The following is a 20,313-nucleotide window of genomic DNA, read 5'->3' on the forward strand; positions in this document are numbered from 1 at the left end:
ATAGGTCAGAAAAAAGTGTGAGTTGGAATAGTTGTCTTGATCACACACAGCTGCACACTAGTACCGTTTTCTACATATGAGTTGATTGATTTGTAATTTCAGTTGCGACGTGAGATTCTCTGTTTTATTACTACTGTCAAATTCATTTGAAAATTTAATTAAAAAAAGACAAATTTCGAAAATAGAAGAATAACTGTTCATGTTTGCACAAACACAGTTCTGCTCGAATTTTAGTACCCTTTCTATTTTCCTTTTGTTCGCCTTGCAAAATAAAATTAAAGAAATAAATAAACAGCAATAATGACGAAGTGGGGCCCACGGACGGAATCTCGTGCAGCGCGGGGTATGGTTTCGAATGTCATCTAACGGCTTATATTTATCCAGAGCTGATTTTTGACGCCTCGTGATGTGTGATGTACTGCACCAGTACAGCGGCGAAAAGGAACTTCTACGGCAAAAGGAACAATACCGCTATTTCTTGTTGCCGGTTGAGTTTTTTATTCTTTTTTTGTGATTTTTATATTCTAAATTGGATTAATTCAAGTGCTGTCCATGTTTCATTCGTTCATACTCTCTCTAATCGAACAAAAATTATGTTAATTGAATTAAGTAAATAAATAGTACTCCCTCCGTCCCTGATTAATTATCACTATTTGATCAGATACGAGTTTTAAGAAATATAAATAAAAATTGGTTGAAAAAGTTAGTGGGACGTGAGATCCACTTTTTTAAATTGGTTTTATAATAAAATGTGAATAAAGTGAGTTAGTGGAATTTGTGACATACTATTTATGGTAAAAATGAAGTGTGACAAATATTAAGGGATGAATCAAAATGGAAAAGAGTGATAATTAATAGAGCATGGATAGAGTAATAAAGCAGGAAAGAAAATGTAGAAAAATCAAAAGAAAGTTCTTTTTGTTCATACTTATCAATAGATATAGTGTGGAGTGGATAAAACTTTGTCAATATATAGGCTCTGTGATAAAAATATGTTGTTTGGTGTAAAAATAGAGAGCGAAAAAAAATTGAATGTATTATTCCCTCTGTCGTAAGATATGCGATTCACATTCAATTTTGGGACATCGCAAGATAAGTGAGTCATTTTCTTTTTTGATGTCCCATCTCTTACTTTTTCTTTTTACTTTATCACTTTTCACTTTACTAACAAAACCTCATTTCCTCAAAACCTCATTTCCTCAAATCCCATGTTAAAAAGTTTGTGCTAATTTATCTTGGGACAGAGGGAGTAATAGAAAGAGAAAAAAATAATATTAGTTAATGTTTATTGTATTTATTAGTAACATCCATCTTGTGGCAGGGTAATATATTGCGTTGCTAATATTTTAAAAAAAACATAATCATATCAAATTATATGAAGCACAATCACAACGAAAAATATAACATCATATACATTGTACTTTAGTAATATGTTTTACAACTATAAATATCATACAAAGATATATATATATATATATATATATATATATATATATATATATATATATATATATATATATATATATATATATATATATATATATATATATATATGAAAACATTATATATATATATATATAGGGATGTATTCATAGAGTAGTGATATAGGACAAACATCCCTTAAATATATAACTAGAGAGTAAATCTCAGCCACACAATCAAGAAAATTAAGGGTTGATATTCAACTTATGCTTTTCAAAATTGTCCCAGATTGTACTTCATTATGAGAATGAATTAGTTCACTATAATAAGGCGGGGCAAAATAGTCATTTACAAAAGTTAGGGTTAAAATCAATTACACTCATTTTAAAAAATGTATCGTTTCGCACCCACTGCGCTTCTTCTTCTCTACTCTCTTCTCTCAATGGAAACCTAGGGTTCTGCAGTTTCCTCTCTCTTCGTTGCTCATTTCAGCCGCTTCTCTCACTTCCTGCTAAGTTTCAACATCTAGTCATCGTTTACGCCAACGTCGGGGTAGGGCTGGGCCATGGGATGTTTGCGGCGAAGGGTCTCGCCGGAGTGGCGTTGGGAGAGAGATCGATGGGGTGTAGCCATCGTTGTTTTCGGTTGGGATCGTATAACCATTAGCAGTCACTATCAGTTCTCTCTCTCTCTCTCTACTTACTACACTAATTGGATAAAAATATATATGTTTATGTCTCTATTGCAACTATGCTTCTAACTATATCTGTATTTGTACTAAAATTGTGAATTACAGGAGTGGAAAAAAATACACATTTACACACACTAGTCTTATTCTTATGCATAGTCTTTCTAGAGAGAGAGATCTGCAGGGATGAAAAGAATCACGATTGAAACTTGATGAAGTATATTATGCTTACGGTGAAGTATATTGTGTTTATAGTGAATTAGTATTGTGTTTATTGTGAACTAGTATATTGGCATGTGAGTTGATATCTGAGTTATGTATATTCTGTTTATAGTGAAGTATATTGACATGTAAGTATACTATTTTGACATTTGAGTGATGTGCTTGTATTGAAGTATGTTGTTTTTATAGTGAACTATATTGGCATGTGAGTGTAATGTTTTGCATTTAAGTGATGTATATTATGCTTATAGTGCAATATATTTTGTTAGTATAATAACATGTGAGTGTACTGTTTTGCCATTTGAGTGAAGTATATTATGATCACAGTGAAGTATATTGAGTTTATAGTGAAGTATATACTGATTACAGTGAATTATTTTGGCTTTATATTAAATGTTGATATTAATCTTTTTTTACTTTCTTTAAATGATAGGACTTTCTGTTAATCTTTCGAAAGCTACAGATATACATAAAGAAAGACGAAGAGAAGGGTATAGAGCAACTGAAGCAGAGGCTAAGATCAAAGTATTGCAGAACATTAATGTTGTTGAAGATGAACCATGAGTCATTGACTAAATCCAAGGCAACATCAAGGCATTATGAAGATTGTAGCAAACACATGGACATAGATGTGAAAAATGATTGCAAACTTTATAGAAAGTGATATAGTTAATAACATGTGTCATTAAGTTCACTGTAAACATATTCGATTCATTCAAATTCAAAAGTCAGTTCATAACTTACATTAATATTTTGTTAAAAATTTTTTTATCTATTTAGTTCATAGCTATGCACTTTTAGATGATTTTTATTAGCTATTTTTTTAATAATTGAATACTTGTACTGTGAATATGTTTTACAGTGATGTTTTAATACCTTATAGTGATGTTTGAATGCCTTATAGCATATATACATGTTGATCACAAACACTTCACTCTAACCATGGAATACTTCACTCTAAGCACGTTTTACTTCACTGAAATAAAAAAATAGTGCACTATAAGCATGAATCACAAACACTTCTCTCTAAGCATGTAATACTTCACTTTAAGCACGTTTTACTTCACTAAACTGAAAAAACAGTGCACTATAAACAAGGAACACAACACTTCACTTTAAGCACGTTTTACTTCACTGAACAGAAAAACAGTGCACTATAAGCAAGGATCACAAACACTTCACTCTAAGCATGAAATACTTCACTCTAAGCACATTTTACTTCACTGAGATGAAAAAATAGTGCACTATAAGCACGGATCACAAACACTTCACTCTAACCATGAAATACTTCACTCTAAGCACGTTTTACTTCACTGAAATGAAAAAAAATAGTGCACTATTCACTCTAAGCATGGAATACTTCACTTTAAGCACATTTTACTTCACTGAACTGAAAAACAATGCACTATAAGCAATGATCACATATACTTCACTCTAAGCATGAAATACTTCACTCTAACCATAGAATACTTCACTTCATGCACAATTGACTTCACTGAGATGAAAAAATAGTGCATCATAAGCACGGATCACAAACACTTCACTCTAACCATGGGATACTTCACTCTAAACATGTTTTACTTCGCTGAAATGAAAAAAAATAGTGCACTATTCACTCTAAGCATGGAATACTTCACTTTAAGCACATTTTACTTTACTGAACTGAAAAAACAATGCACTATAAGCAAGGATCACAAATACTTCACTCTAAGCATGAAATACTTCACTCTAACCATAGAATACTTCACTCCATGCACAATTTACTTCACTGAGATGAAAAAATAGTGCATCATAAGCACGGATCACAAACACTTCACTCTAACCATGGAATACTTCACTCTAAGCACGTTTTTTACTTAACTGAAATGAATGAAAAAATAGTGCACTATAAGCATGGATCACAAACACTTCACTCTAAACATGGAATACTTCACTTTAGGCACGTTTTACTTCACTGAACTGAGAAAACAATGCATTATAAGCAAGGATCACAACACTTCACTCTAAACATGAAATACTTCACTTTAAGCACGTTTTACTTCACTGAATTGAAAAAATAATGAACTATACGCAATGATCACAAACACTTCACTCTAAGCATGAAATACTTCACTCTAACCATAGAATACTTCACTCCTTGCACAATTTATTTCAATGAGATGAAACAATAGTGCACCATAAGCACGGATCACAAACACTTCATTCTAAACATGGAATACTTCACTTTAGGCACGTTTTACTTCAATGAACTGAAAAAATAGTGCAATATAAGCAAGGATCACAACACTTCACTCTAAGCATGAAATACTTCACTTTAAGCACGTTTTACTTCACTGAACTGAAAAAACAATGCACTATAAGCAAGGATCACAACACTTCACTCTAAGCATGAAATACTTCACTCTAAGCATATTTTACTTCACTGAACTGAAAAAAATAGTGCACTATAAGTAAGGATCACAAACACTTCACTCTAACCATGGAATACTCCACTCTAAGCACGTTTTACTTCACGGAACTGAAAAATCAATGCTCTATAAGTAAGTATCTCAAACACTTCACTATAAGCACATTTTACTTCACTGACATGAAAAATAGTGCACTATAAGCACGGATCACCAACACTTCACTCTAACCATGGAATACTTCACTCTAAGCATGTTTTACTTCACTGAAATGAAAAATAGTGCACTATAAGCATGGATCACAAACACTTCACTCTAAGCATGAAATACTTCACTTCAAGCACATTTTACTTCACTGAGCTGAAAAAATAATGCTCTATAAGCAAGGATCACAAACACTTCACTGTAAGCATTAAATACTTCACTTCAAGCACGTTTTACTTCACTGAGCTGAAAAAACAATGCTCTATAAGCAAGGATCACAAACACTTCACTCTAAGCACATTTTACTTCACTGAGATGAAAAAACAGATCACTATAATCATGCATCACAAACACTTCACTCTAATCATAAAATACTTCACTCTATGCACATTTTTACTTCACTGAGATGAAAAAATAGTGCACTATAAGCACGGATCACAAACACTTCACTCTAAGTATGAAATACTTCACTCTAATCACTCTAATCAGTATATTCTCATATTCTGATTGGTCCTGACTAGTGGTAAATCCCAAGAAATCGGTTCTATTTTACCTAATGGATTTGGCAGTCTGGTACGTAGCAATTCCAGCTTCCTCAATGTGATCTAACTATGTTTTAATGCGAACCATCTACGATCATCTGAAAATTATCTTCAGCTTCAGGCTCCGCATCTTCCCAAACGATAATGCCTCAGATCAAAGTAATTTTCGTATGCTATAAAGTCCATTACAGACGTAATCGACGAGTGAAAATACAGAATAAGTGTTGGATTGATCGAATGTGATCCTTGATTTCGCGATTGAAATTCCAATTTTTATTTTCAAAAAATTTCCACAATCGACAAGCAAGACGATGCCATATATACGCAGATCTCAAATTGACGACCGAAATATGAAAACTAGGTTAGGTGATTTCAGCCTCGCCTTAAGGTGCATCGACGGTTACAAGCTGCGATCGACGCCGCTAGTTGGGCGGTATATTATTAGGAAGCCTACTACGTCACACCGGAGATGAAGACGAAGCGGTAGGAGGTTGAAGGGGAGCCGGAAGAGATGAGGGCACAGTCGGTGGGCCACATAGATGAGATGACAGGGGGAGGCAGCTGCAAGAGGAAGCCGGTGGAGGAGGGCGTCGCCGGAGAGGAGGTTGATTCGTGTCCCTCCACCTCCTTCGTGTATAGAGAGAGAGAGAGAGTATGCATGAATGTGATGTGTACGTCAGAATATGAACAAAGTTGATTTCCCAAATTACCCCCATGCAATATTTATTAATAGAAAATGAATACTTAATTTAGTCATTAGATTAAGATAATGAGTGGCTGAGATTTATTCTCTAGTTATACACTTAAAATTAGTTAGACCTTGATCACTCCTCTGTATTCATATCCTTATATATATATATATATATATATATATATATATATGGAGATGATCAAAATAAGAATGCATTTAAATCTAGAAATGCAGCCCAAATCTTGGCCCTAGGATTAGATGATCTAATGGCCAATAATTAACCCAAAACACGGAAGGTCATAATTAAGTAGTTTTAGGTCATATTATAAGATTTGAGTTTATGTCATGTTAAGATCATTTTAGGTCATGCTTTGTTAGCATTACCTAAAATTAAACTAACTATGACCTAAAAATGCCCTACGTGTGACTGTGTTATGTGTTTTTATATTTAAATCTGGTCTTCATAGATTAAAACCCTATATATATATATATATGGTGAGTTGTGATCAATGTCGAACCATTTTTAAAGACCGAACTAGAGACCAAATTTGGGCCACTCATTTTTCTTTATCTTATGATTATGATTAATTTAGAATTAATTTAATATTTTATTAAATAAAAACGTTTTTAATTTATTTTTTTAAAATTTTTTAATTTTTTTTATAGAATTTTTGTTTATTCGATAAAAACTTGTTGGAGTAAATAATGAACTATATTCACTACATAATGAACTAAATGAATTTATGTTATGAAGTAATTTTTCGCATTCATTATATACTGAATTTACTTCAACTGAAAGATAATTATGTCATAATTATGAAGTAATTAAAATAATAAAATGAAGTAATAAACTAATGAAATGAAGTAATAACATAACTGAATGAAGTAATAAACTAACGGAATGAAGTACTAAACTAATAGAATGAAGTAATAACATGATTGAATGAAGTGATAAACTAAAAGAATGAAGTAATAACCCTAAACTCAACTGAAAGATAATTATGCCATAACACATTATGAAGTAATAAACTAATGGAATGAAGTAATAACATGACTGAATGAAGTAATAAACTAACGGAATGAAGTAATAAACTAACAGAATGAAGTAATAGCATGAATAAAAGAAGTAATAAACTAACGGAATGAAGTAATAGCACGACTGAATGAAGTAATAAGCTCATAACAATAACATGACTGAATGAAGTAATAAACTAACGAAATGAAGTAATAGCACGGCTGAATGGAGTAATAAGCTCATAACAATAACATGACTGAATGAAGTAATAAACTAACGGAATGAAGTAATAGCATGACTGAATGAAGTAATAAACTAACGGAATGAAGTAATAACCTTAAACCCAACTAAAAGATAATTATGTCATAACACATTATAAAGTAATAAACTAATGGAATAAAGTAATAGCATGACTGAATGAAGTAATAAACTAACAGAATGGAGTAATAAACTAATAGAATGAAGTCATAGCATGAATAAATGAAATAATAAACCAACAGAATGAAGTAATAGCACGACTGAATGAAGTAATAAGTTCATAACATACATTCATTTAGTTCATTATGTAGTGAATATAGTTCCTTATTTACTCCAGCAAGTTTTTATCAAATAAAAAAAAACTAAAAAAAATTAAAATTTTAAAAATAAAAATAAAAAATTTTAAAAAAATAAAAAAATAAAAAAAATCTAAAATAAATAAAAATAAATAAAAAAAACGTTTTTATTTAATAAAATATTAAATTAATTGTAAATTAATCATAACCATAAGACTAAGAAAAATGAGTGGTCCTAATTTGATCTCTAGTTCGATCTTTAAGGGTGGATTTATGGTTAACACGACTCTATATATATAATTCAAATGTCAATAAATGAGAACCACTTGTTATAAATACAGTACTACTACTCCATATGAAAATGAACGAAACATATATGAAAATCTGGAAAAAATCCGATTTAATATGCTAAAATTGTACAAACTCACTTTTATAGAGTGCATAACCACCTTATATATATTCGACTAAGAAAAATGTACTATACTAATAATATGTAGTAGTATTTTCGTGTGGAATGATTTATAACCATTAGATCAACATAATTTATGGATATTAATTGGTGTATATTATTTGAGTCTTGGTTATTTATTATTGGGCTACCTATATTCGGTATAGAGTAAAGTTAAAATGAATGAAAGCAAGGACATACTGCCATACTGGTTATAATTGAAGTTTGCATACAATTGGGTCCCCTTTTATTTGCAGAGTTCTCTGAGCATACTGTAAAATTACATAAGAAAGCTAGAGACATAAGTTGTACAAACCTATAATAAGTGAATACAAATAAAAGGTAGTAAGAGAGAGGGCAGCATACCAATTTTTGGACAATAGACAAAAGGGGAATTCATCCATTTCCTTCTCTCTTTTTTGCCTTTTGTCTCTACTTAACTATATTCATCTTTTCTTTGCTCACTACTCATTTCTCCAAATTCATCAAATTTCATGTTAATAAGTTTTTCACTGAATCAAGATGTTGTACTTACAACTCTCTTTTATGTCCGAAATTTCAAACTCATAATTTAAAAAAATTGATTGCTATCATGATATAGTAATAGTGTAATACTAACAGCCATGTAATAAAGAAAAAGTACTAGTACTTATATGTATGGGGTTGTCAATTTATGAGAAATGGAGCGTATAAATGAGGGCAGAGAGGTTTTTAGTCAGATCTACTTTTTCTTGTGACTTTATCTCTGTTCATTCTTCAATTCTGATCAGTCTTCATCTTCAACCAATGACACATTCTGTGTTATCCTCTCTCTCCTCCAGACTGCAGTTATGTGACTATTCAAAATTTCTGGTGCTATCAAAAAGGATTCTTTTGCCTCAAGAAGACCTAATTTGTAGAGACCTTCTGCTTAATATTTGAGTGACAGATCTCCATAAACTCCATTCATGTCAACTCCATTATGCTATTGCTTGCTTTAGTTCCATCCATCTCCCTACCATTATTGCTCACTAAATGCCAAATCACCCATCCATATACAACTAACATACAAACTTTCCATCTTTTTCACTGACATCTACCATGTTTTGCATGGAGGGTAGTATTGTAATTTCATCCTCTCAATATTCTTCTACTACAAGTACTCCTCCCTATAATGCAATCTTGTCATTTTGAATCCAATCAATTCAAATGTTTTGGATTCAACTAAATTCAAATTTACCCCTCTATAAAAATCATATCAATTCGATTTATCTCTAATATTGCGGCGTGGATGTAGCTTTGATAGGATAGCAATTATCCACATAGAACCATCCTTGATAATTTCATCAAACATTATAATTGCTTTTTGGAACATCAACGCTTTCAATTTTGTCATGTTATGTTTCAACTACAAACATAACATGCTTTGTTGGCAAGTGTTACCACAAAATCTCTTCTTACATCATCACACACACTAAAAAAAAATCTTTTGAATCAAGAATTGCAAAATCTGTTAATCATGTAGTATTAGCAAACATTACACCAACATAGTAGAAAATTGAAATCTGATCAAACTATGAGAAGAAAAGATAGTATAAGATCAGTAAGAATAGGTCTGTGATGAATGACACTATAACGCATCATCATCATTAAGGTGTAAATCAGACCTAATTTTGTTTCCGATTTTCCCGCCAAAATCAGCAGTAAAACATTAGCTTCCTAATATTATCACTAAGTTTAGGCAAGGGCATTGCCTGCGGCGGGGCCGACCGCGACACGGTGGGGCTCGTCGAGCTCGTAGTTCCTGAATCCGAGCGCTCGAGGTACAGCCGGCCCCTGTACGCTGCAAGGTGCGCATAGTAGGCCGGCGGAACCAACGAGATAGGCTTAGTGCACCTCACAAAGGTGTAGCATAGGTTATAAACCAATTTCTGTGCTTCATCGGACGAGAAGCCGCTCTCGTCCCACAACACGTGGTAGTGTATCGGTCGGCTCGTCCCCTTCACGCCCCAGTGGCTGCAGAGGTAGAAGTCGAACTCCCGGGGGTGCGTGATCACTGTGTCCACGACCGTCCCCGGATGAACGTTCTCGTCGTTGGATTGAGACGGATCGGCTCCCTCACACGGGAAGAGACGCGTGTGGTGCCGCTTTTGTACCACAAAAAACGTGATCGGTGGGTCGTAGGCCGGGAACTTCGAGCAGGCACGCCGTATCGCCTCTAGCTCGTCGTGGAGCACCTTGTTGAACTGCGTCTCGCTCACCCCATCTCGGAAGAACACGATTCGCCTCGGGAGTTGGGAGAGCTCTTCATAGAAGTCATCCAATATCTCCTTAACCATTGAGGCCAAATCTTGGATGATCTCTTGCCGGTGCGTTTGTGATCTCATCCGCGATGCGTACTTATTCGCGGCCGGCCAGTTCACGCTTCCCACGACCGCAGCAACGGAGGGGCTGCTGTCGTCCAACGGGTGGGGGTGAGTCACATCGGCTCCCATGAAGATGACTGGCTCGTCGTGCTTGAAGAGCCTCGGCATTTGGCAAGGCAACGAGTTGTACAACGCGACCGTGCAACCCCCGACTTTGGCATTGATCTTGAGGGCTATGTTGGCGAGGAACTGCGAGCTCGGCCTGCCAAGATTCGAGTAGAGGCAGCACTGGCTCAATACACCGATGCTCGTCTCAGCGATCCGTTTCAAGTCGGCGTATCCCTTGTGCTTCCTCTCCATCACACATATAAGGAGCTGCAGATTGTTGAAGGCAGCCTTGTGAATCTTCCTCAGCTTTGATTCCAACACTTTGGCATTTGCAAGGACATGCATTGGCTCAAAGAGAGGGCTAATCACAGTGCTCTTGTTTAGGAAAATTCCCAACTGTTCACATCTTTGGCATAGCTGGTTTATAAATCTTGGGATGCCGGATTTCTGATCAGTCGAGCCGCCAAAGCTTATGATCGCCCACCTCTTCACGCACGTGCCCTCGAAGACGTGGCTGTCTAGGAGGTTCCATTGACGGTCGTGGCGCGATGGGGTCAGATTCCTCACATGGCCACTGTGTCCGAGCTTGAGCTTCGGAGGGTAAAGGATTCTCCCTTTCAACTGTGTCATCTCTCTAGCCACATGCAGCTTGAACTCGTTCGCCATGCTCCCACTGTCGATAAACGGACAACCTCATGAAAAACGCACAATCTTTCATCAAAGAAGGCAAAAAAAATCGAAGATCTACACTACCTTGTTGGTCCGGCTGGCCCATGCATGACTCCATCGATGATAGCCTTGCGTTGTAACGGCCGTTGGCAGCCCATTTTGAGGAGCTTCGCGGTCTGATCATCCGAGAGCTTCCCGAAAAACTTCTGCCCTTCACAGATCACACAAAGCTCCATAGGTAGATAGCAAGGCTTCCTCCTACTAATCTGCAAACATGGCAGATTTCTATACTGCACATCATAATCATAGTGATCTTTGAAATAATGTAAAAGCCTCAAACTTGAACCATCTCTATCAGGGAACCATAGATTCTCAGTAACTTCCTCAGTTAAGCTATGGACTCGATATCTCTGCACCGTCTCTCTATGGCAGACAAAGATCCGGATATTCTTAAGGGCCCTCTCGACCTCCTTCCTCTCTTCGCCTGTCAAGCACCTTGCCTTTGTTTGGCAGACGTCGTGCATGAAGTCGAACCGTTTCTGCAAGTAAGGGATCACTCCGATGCTCTCGTGGAAAGCTGTCACAGAGAAATCCACATTGAGGGCAAGACCTTGCTGTGTTGGCCTCAGGCTCTGAAAGAACCCTCTATATGCAATGGCTCCTCCCCCGATCTCCTTCGCCCCTCCCATCAAACGAGAGTAGAACGACCTCCCTGAGGCAATGCACTTATCCGTCGGCCCCTCCCTCAGCACCACATCAAGAGCATGGATGTACTCCTGAGGGAGAGGTGTGGCATCATCTCCTTTGCTATCCAAATAGCTGCTCAGAACTTTCCCATCCAACTTCGACACGAGCTTGATATTTACTCGAAAGATCTTATGCTCCTGCTTTTTCTGTGACAAGTCCACCACTTCTTCCACAGAAGTTTTAGCTATAGATACCGGGAGGCTGATGAAGAACTCGAGCCTATCGTCTTGGAACTCAACAGGGCTGTATAGAGTCCTCCGGCCATCATATACAGGGAGAGCACCAGATAAGAGGCTTGGATGCTCCTCAACCAGCTTCTTCTTGATTCTACGCGCAATGTCCTTTGAGGGACTCGGAGATATCTCAACATCGTAATGGAAAACACGGTGGGACGGGCTGAATTTGACTAGGAAATGGTTAGCAAGAAGAGTGACAACTCTCCCTTCCACCCCACCAGAGTCTGGCCTTCTTGCTATTGCATATGACATAGCCTTAGAATCTGATTTCTTTCTCCCATTTTCCTTCCTGTTATAAGGCATGCTAACTGGATTTTTGATTTCTCTTTTACCTAAATAACAAAAAGTCTCCCACAACTTAAGCAATAACTATATAATCAATCATCAATTTATTTACAAAAACTCTAGCAAAAACTATAGCATCAATCATCAACTACGCCAATATATCCATTCACATAGTACCAATTTTTTTTTGTCATAATGATTGTTTAGTCACAAAAACACTGCAATAGTAGTGATAAGACATTTAGAATTCAAGAATATATACAGCATTTGAAAAATGAGGTCTTTAAGGTTGAACTAACCACCAAGATTCCTTTTTTAATTTGTTTGCTGAGCAGTGAGCGCAGAATGATTTAACATGCTACAACCAAACATGCAATACGAAATAGTACCCAGACATAACAAAGACAAAGATTGAAAAAACCCCATATTCAAGAAAACCAAAACAAGAAAAGGGTTTTAACTGAAACCTGTGTGATTTTATTTTTTTTTCATTTTTTTACCTGCAGAGAAATCTTGAACATGGTAATCCGAGGAAGTTGCAAGAGCAGGGCTACATAGACCTCTCCGAAGATTGGATTTGTGTCCAAAGGTGTGATTTTGAGGGAAAGCTGTGAGCTGCAGAGGTATGGTTGGAGGCAGAGGGAGCAAAGCAGGGAAATTTTGGTATTGATTTTGGTAGCCAAATCCAAAGCCATAGCCAAAGCTGTATGAATTCTGCAACAGGTGGTGGTGGCGGTGGTGGTGATAGGTGTAAGCTCTCTCTCCCCTCTCTCTAAAACTCATAGTTTTGGGAGTGCATTTGGTGCTGGTATTGGATTCATCTTCTTCTTCCATGACTTGTTTGAGAGGGAGAGAGCTAAAGGAGTCAGCAGAAGGGCCTATATTCATGAAACAGAAGCAGCAATTAATGGTTAAGTTAATTCCTTTTCCCTCTAGAGAGAGAGAGATAAAGAGAGCAGACAGACTGAGAGTTTATTTTGCTCTCTACTTTTGCTGGTCAGTGGTTTTAAAGATACTGGGAAATGCTAATGGTCAGGAGGTAAAAGGTGGGCCATTTTTTCACCTTTGTCAAAAACAGAAAAATGTGATTTTTTTAATAAAAAAACAACAACGGAGTTTCTTGTTTCTAATCACGATTAGATTTTTTATGATGCCCTTTTAAAAAATAATTGATTTTGATGATACCCATTTGAAAAAGATTATATTTTGATGAGAGCATTATTCATTCTATGGGTGAAACTGTGTAGGTTTTGCATCAAAACATAGGAGTCTTTATTGTTTGTAGTTATATTGTCTATGTTTCTTTTTGACCTTGAAATAAATATTAGTAGTATAATCTTTGGCCTTTTTGTCTTTGAAGTCAAGAATTGAGCTTTTTGGTGTATGCTTTTATGCTTTCTCAAATGACTTATAATAATCTTGATTTTGATTGAACTTGCATCTGATCATTCCATATTAACTACTACCAAGCTAAACTATTAGAATATTTAGTAAAAAGGGAAGTAAGAAATATGATATTTTGTTTAATCATCATTATATTCAATGAACATCGTAATAACCGTCGTGGTTGTCATTATCGTTGTTTTGCCGAATTCACGATTATTTTTAAGCAATTTTAAAGGATGAGATGAGGGTTTTGAGGGCGTTGATGTTTAGGACAAGAAAGATTAGTTGAATTTGAGATTTTTGGGCAAGGATTAATATGAATAGATTCTTGCTACATATAAATCAAATTCAAATTATTCAATGCGTATATAACTTTACTCTCATACAGGAATCATATAAATTGGGAGTTATATGCTACTCATTTAAAAACAATGTACTATTTCGTCTTTAAAAATTCGTCACTTATTTTTATCTGTCCTCAAATATTGCCATTTTTTCACTTTTATTATTTTTAACAGTGGATCTCATATTTTTCAAAAAATTTTAACTTAATTTCTACTATTGTATTTTTAGGAATTGGTACACAGTCAAATTATGATAAAATTTAAGGGACGAAGAGAATATAATCAAGATAAAAGTTAGTAAAGATGATTACATAATAAATAATTTAATAATATTAATAGATAAGAATGGCTATCACCTTATAATAAATTGTGATTAATGAGTAGGTACTATTCATATTTTTTCATATAAGAGATAAGTATTATGAATACAATAGTAATGGTTATTACTTCATATTTATAATTTACTTCACGAGAATTTTCAACTTTGGTCAAATGGAAAAACTTGGAAGCCGACCCTTTTGGACTTGTTTGGATCTTCTTGTTTGATTTTGTTTCGTATATATATCGACGCCTGCAAAATATATTTAGAATACAAATTATTGTAGGTCGTGATTGAAATGCCTAACTAAATCTTGGTGTATAATCAAATAATTAAATATGAAGGTTATGTTTAGAGAGCCCATATATTAATTTTAGATTGTTTTAATTCAAAATGGGGAAAAACAGAAAGGTTATTTTAAGATTATTTTAGATTAAATAATCATATGAATTAGATAAATTCCTTATTTTAATTAAAATTAATGGTGGGAGGGTCCGGGTTGTGCTATCAAAATGACCAACTAGGCTTCGGGACATAATTTCACTAGTCCAAACAGTTACCAAAATGCTTTCATTTACAATTAAATTGGATTGGACCGTTTTGGGGCAAAAAAAATCTACTTCCTTTATTCAATTGAAAGAATATTAACGAAATATAACAGTCATCTTATGTAGTAGTATATCAACAAAAAATATACTCATACTTTATGAACAAAGAGAATATATATTCAATATTCAACCACTTTATGAAAAATACTCATGCTTTGTGAACAGAGAGAATATATATTCAATGAATAATCCATCATAAAATGGAAGCAATTTATGGCGCCGAACCACCTTTGACACATCATCAATAATCATGATGACAAAACAAAGTAAAAGGTCTAGAGCTAGGATCATTCAAATAAGTCAATTCTCTATTTTCCCTTTAAATCTTTTTGGGGGTTTAGAAAGTTAATGTTATCGGACTATTTGAATATTTATTTTGCTAGTAGTATTTTTTCTTTACATTTATCTGATAAATAGATATAGGTAGTCTACAACAGTGCGCTGTTTTCAGTTTTACTCCTCAAATATATGTCCTACTTTCTGCTTTCAGCCACTTTTTTGCTTCAGCTTTTATCAACATGTTCATTCTCGTGCTCTGAAATATGGACGCCATTTTAATTTCTTTAATGATTAAAATATTTACCCATATTAGTATAAGTTGGTACAAATTATAGTTCTCCCTCCGTCGCGCCCCGTCGCGCTTTAGCAGTCCCATTGACTTTTCTGCCATCTTTTTGTAAAAATGATAAAAAATAGTTAAAGAGGAGAAATGGTAAATTAAGAGAGAGAATAATATAGAGAAGAGTCTTATCTACATTATTGTCTCTCTTATCTTACCATTTCTCCACTTTAACTATTTTTTATCATTTTTATAAAAAGAGGGCAGAAAAGTCAATGGGACTGCTGAAGCGGGACAGAGGGAGTATTAAAATACTACAACTAGTAGAGATGGACCACAATGCGCCTGCTTAAAATATGTTTTTTCTTGAGGAGCATTTTTAGAATAATAAAAAATGCTATAAAATCAAATAAACAAAACGCAAAAATCCAAATGCATGTATATGTATATGCGGTATTTTTTTTTGTGTGTGGATACATTTGACGTGATTATATTTTAATTAGAAATTCTTTTGCCATACAAGTTAAATTTTAGTAATACGGAATTTTAAATAATTGCCATTGAAATATAACTATCTCGAGTGCTTTAATTTTCCAAGCAAACAAAATATTGAACTATGTAATTATTCATTAACATGGCATAATCGCCAATAAGGAGACAACAAAAAGTATAGTATAATGAAAAAATTTGATGATATAAGTATGGCCTAACTACAATCAATGTGATGATAATTGTATTAGATGATTGGGCCTATTTGAATTTGATGTGATTGGCTACTCACGGGCTTTCCACTTTCTGGGCCATAATGGGCCTATTGTTGCGTAATATATAATCAATTATTCATTATTATCTCGTCTATATTTCAATTATTTTATTATTTTATTAAAAACTATTTCCTCCTTTCTGCCGTGGTGGAGTCCTTCTAACTTTTAGTAGGTTCCGTTTAAATACAATCATATTCTTTTTAAGCAAAAGTCAACACATTTTTTCTCTCTTATTTTACCATTTTTACCTTTTTTATTTATTTATTTTTTTCTTCATTTACTTAACTTGTTTCACACAATATTTCACAAATCGCATGCAGTAAAAAACCTTTCCACTGCTGCAGAACGGAGGGAGTGGTAATTATTAATCTAAATAGTAGAAGATTCGTATACTTCTTCCGTCCAAAAAAAAAAATAGTTTCATCTGTGGACAATACGAGTTTTAATGATAAATTGGTAAAATAAGAGAGATGAAGAGGAAACGTGGGTAAAATGAGAAAGATAGTGAAAAAAAGTAGATCAATTACGAGAAAAAGGAATGGAAAAGTACAATAAATAAACTTTCCATTTTAAAAATAAGATTATTTTTCATGGACGGAGAGAGTAGTAAAATTTAAATACAAAACTAAAAAAATATAAATATATCGATCTTCATAAAAAAATTCAATAGTTAGTTGATACTCCATTTTTGTTTTTCTCTTATGTCCAAATGCGGAGTGGATCTCCCTATCACTTTTTATATTCCACCTCTCACAATTTAATAAAATAATCTTATAACATGTAAATGATGATTAACTAATGATGTGATTATTTTATGAAGTTGTGAGAGGTGGAGTATGAATGGAGTTGAAAAGGTGGAGTACGAGATCCGCTCCGATCCAAATGATCTATAAACATATTGGAGTTTGGGAAGAAGAATTGAATTCTTCTTGTCTAGTGTAATTGCAATTCAAGTGTTATTTTAATTGTTTTTACCAACAAAGTATTGAAGCTCATGTTATTAGTCATTTCCTTACTAAAATTGCACTAATTCTAAAAATAAGAAAAACTGAAAACTAAAACGATGATAGATTTAGAAAGAAAAAGAAAAAAAAGAGAAGAATCTGCGAAGTCAAAATCCCTAGTAAAATTTGGTGTTTATCACTAAATGAATGAATTCAACTTCCCCAGAGCCCCTATCAATGAATTCCAAATCCATGTAACAACCCTCAACGATGGCTTATCTCGCGCCAAAATTATCCTTCACGCCCAGCCCTATCTGCACATTAAGCTACAAAACTTCAATTTTGCTTCACAACTCAGCATTCGGAATTCGGAAACCCCATTCGCACAAGTTTCTGCTTTCCAATCGAATAAATGTCGGCGGAGATAGTGGAAATGGAGTTAGAGAGATGGAGAGGCCGGCGCTTAATCGGGCTAGGGCGAGCCCCAAGTTGAGCGATGCGCAGAAGCTTGCTATCTCTCAATTGCCGCCGAAGATGACGAATCGGTGCAAGGCGTTGATGAAACATATCATTTGCTTCTCAACTGAAAATGGATGCGTCCCTCGAATGCTGGCGGCTTGGGTGAGGAGCACGAAGCCGCAGAGAGCTGATTGGCTTGCTGTTCTTAAAGAATTGGAGCGCTTGAATCATTTCCTCTATTTTGAGGTTTGGTATTTCCTTTTTCCGGATTGTTTCTATGCACTGAAGCCTTCCTGAATTGTTTAAGATTGATATTTTTCTGTTGTGAGGATTTTGACGTGATGTTGTTTTTCTTGTCTTGGTTGGAAATGTGTATTGGATGCTGGTTGAATGTGAAGCTTGATTGAATGTGTATTGTGAGGTTAGAGTTGTCCACAATTTCCAGTTTGTTTGAATGATAGCTCATGTTAATTCTATATGGCTTAGGAGAGCATACACACTTTGATGATGAATATCATTAGTGAATCTCATAGTTTAGGCAGCTCGGTATTTGGAGAAGACGTAGCTACCCACCATGGACGGAGTTTGAGGGGATCGGTAGTTATAATTCTTGGTTTCCTCATCTGAAGTTGTGAATCGGATTTACTCCCCGTTGGCCCTTCCCCTCTACATTGAGGAAGAGCGTGTTGTTGTAACAAGGAACATAATAACCAGATTTTGAGGGGATGGGTAGTTATAGTTCTTGTTTTGCTCCTGTTGGGACGAGGAAGACTTAATAGGAGCGTCACCTCCATATTCCAATACTCTGATCTTCCACTGCTTGACACACTCTTGCTTCTATACATAATTTTCAGAACTCACTTCACTTTTTCTTTGAGGTGAAGTAGTAACAAGTTTTAATCCAACTCTGTTTCTTATTTCTTAGATTGCTGAATATGCCCTTACAGAAGAATCTTTTGAAGCTAACATTCGTGATTATACCAAGATCATTCATGGTTATGCAAAGCAAGACAAGTTGGGAGAAGCTGAACGCGCTTTGGAGGCCATGAAGAGCCGTGGTCTTATGTGTGATCAGGTAACTCTAACTGCTCTAGTGCACATGTACAGCAAGGCCGGTAATCTCAAGATGGCGGAAGACACATTTGAAGAGATGAAGTTGCTTGGCGTGCTACTGGACAAGAGATCGTATGGCTCCATTGTGATGGCCTACATCAGAGCTGGGAAACTAACCTCAGCAGAGAGCTCACTGCGAGAAATGGAAGCCCGACAAATCTATGCACCTCGAGAAGTGTACAAGGCGCTGCTGAGAGCCTACTCGATGCTAGGCGACAGCCAAGGCTCTCAGAGGGTCTTCGATGCTATCCAAGTTGCTGGCATCATCCCCGACGCCAAGGTATGTGGGCTTCTCATAAATGCGTACGTTGCATCAGGGAAAACCCGTGAAGCTCGTATTGCATTTGAGAATATGAGGAAATCTGATCTGGAGCCTAATGACAAATGCACAGCCTTGGTGCTGGCCGCTTACGAGAAGGAGAACAGAGTGAAAGAGGCATTGGATCTGCTGATAGAGTTGGAAAGAGACAATGTGATGCTAGGAAAGGAGTCTTCAAGTTTACTGGTGCAATGGTTCCGTAGGCTAGGGGTCGTAGAAGAGGTCGAACACGTGCTGAAGGATTTCGCTTCTCGATGATGCATGAGCCAGTTTGTAGCTCACCATCCCGACCCCTCACCAGTCATGGATAGTCTGCACCGTTTTCCTCTGGCATTTGTTTCTTTTGCTATTCGGGTTACATTATCGTTCATACGGCCTTGAGGAGCTCGGAAGTGCAGGTATTGACCGATCTTCCTTTCAGCCACCTTATTTTCGTTCGAGAGTGGTTGCATTGAGTAATGCAAGATTGTGTATTCATGTTGCAGATGTGTCAGTTTCGACCTTGCTGCTGCAAAAAGAAGCAGGAACAAACAACTCATCAACAGCCTCTGTATATATAGCTTGCTTCGCCGTTTTGTTTCTTTGCAGGATCAGTTGGTTATATTTGTTACATCAATTTTACAAAAAGAAATTATCATGAGTTTAGAATATGAGATTTATATGTTACATGTCTTCTCAACTTTCCAACGCCTGTCGCTTACAACAAGTTTTTTTTTTGTTTTGTTGCTTTACAACAAGTTATATCTACCTAATATTTTTTGATATTTTGTGCAAGTTAAATGTGATACAGACATACAGTATTAATTTGGGAGCTGAAAACCCGCTAAACATTTGGGACATAAAGTGGTATTTCCTTTAATAAAGAAATACTAAGAGCAATGAAATTGTCGGATAGATTTTTGAATCGATTATCACAG

The 20,313-nt window shown here is 35.4% G+C and overlaps 2 protein-coding genes across 2 annotated transcripts; one reads left to right on the forward strand and one right to left on the reverse strand.

The window, feature by feature from the left end:
* Positions 1-9,657: 9,657 nt before the first annotated feature.
* Positions 9,658-13,564, reverse strand: LOC125207770 (protein argonaute 7). The gene is made up of 3 exons (XM_048107248.1): positions 13,082-13,564; positions 11,398-12,628; positions 9,658-11,317 (listed from the first exon to the last, which is right to left on the reverse strand). The coding sequence occupies exons 1-3, from the start codon at positions 13,467-13,469 to the stop codon at positions 9,868-9,870; spliced, it is 3,069 nt and encodes a 1,022-aa protein (XP_047963205.1). The 5' UTR covers positions 13,470-13,564; the 3' UTR covers positions 9,658-9,867.
* A 4,069-nt stretch (positions 13,565-17,633) lies between these two features.
* LOC125205571 (pentatricopeptide repeat-containing protein At1g01970) lies at positions 17,634-20,062 on the forward strand. The gene is made up of 3 exons (XM_048104600.1): positions 17,634-18,210; positions 18,890-19,794; positions 19,882-20,062. The coding sequence occupies exons 1-2, from the start codon at positions 17,776-17,778 to the stop codon at positions 19,652-19,654; spliced, it is 1,200 nt and encodes a 399-aa protein (XP_047960557.1). The 5' UTR covers positions 17,634-17,775; the 3' UTR covers positions 19,655-19,794; positions 19,882-20,062.
* The last annotated feature ends 251 nt before the right edge of the window (positions 20,063-20,313 follow it).

Source organism: Salvia hispanica, chromosome 2, assembly GCF_023119035.1.
Source record: "Salvia hispanica cultivar TCC Black 2014 chromosome 2, UniMelb_Shisp_WGS_1.0, whole genome shotgun sequence".
NCBI classification, from domain to species: Eukaryota; Viridiplantae; Streptophyta; class Magnoliopsida; order Lamiales; family Lamiaceae; genus Salvia; species Salvia hispanica.

Excerpts from the sequence above, each read along its gene's own strand:
- LOC125205571 (XM_048104600.1), top strand. The coding sequence starts at position 17,776 with ATGGCTTATCTCGCGCCAAAATTATCCTTCACGCCCAGCCCTATCTGC. Across the intron at positions 18,211-18,889 it reads ATCATTTCCTCTATTTTGAG|ATTGCTGAATATGCCCTTAC; the intron begins GTTTGGTATTTC and ends CTTATTTCTTAG.
- LOC125207770 (XM_048107248.1), bottom strand. The coding sequence starts at position 13,469 with ATGAATATAGGCCCTTCTGCTGACTCCTTTAGCTCTCTCCCTCTCAAA. Across the intron at positions 12,629-13,081 it reads TGTTCAAGATTTCTCTGCAG|GTAAAAGAGAAATCAAAAAT; the intron begins GTAAAAAAATGA and ends TTTGTTATTTAG. Across the intron at positions 11,318-11,397 it reads GGGCCAGCCGGACCAACAAG|TGGGAGCATGGCGAACGAGT; the intron begins GTAGTGTAGATC and ends GTTTATCGACAG.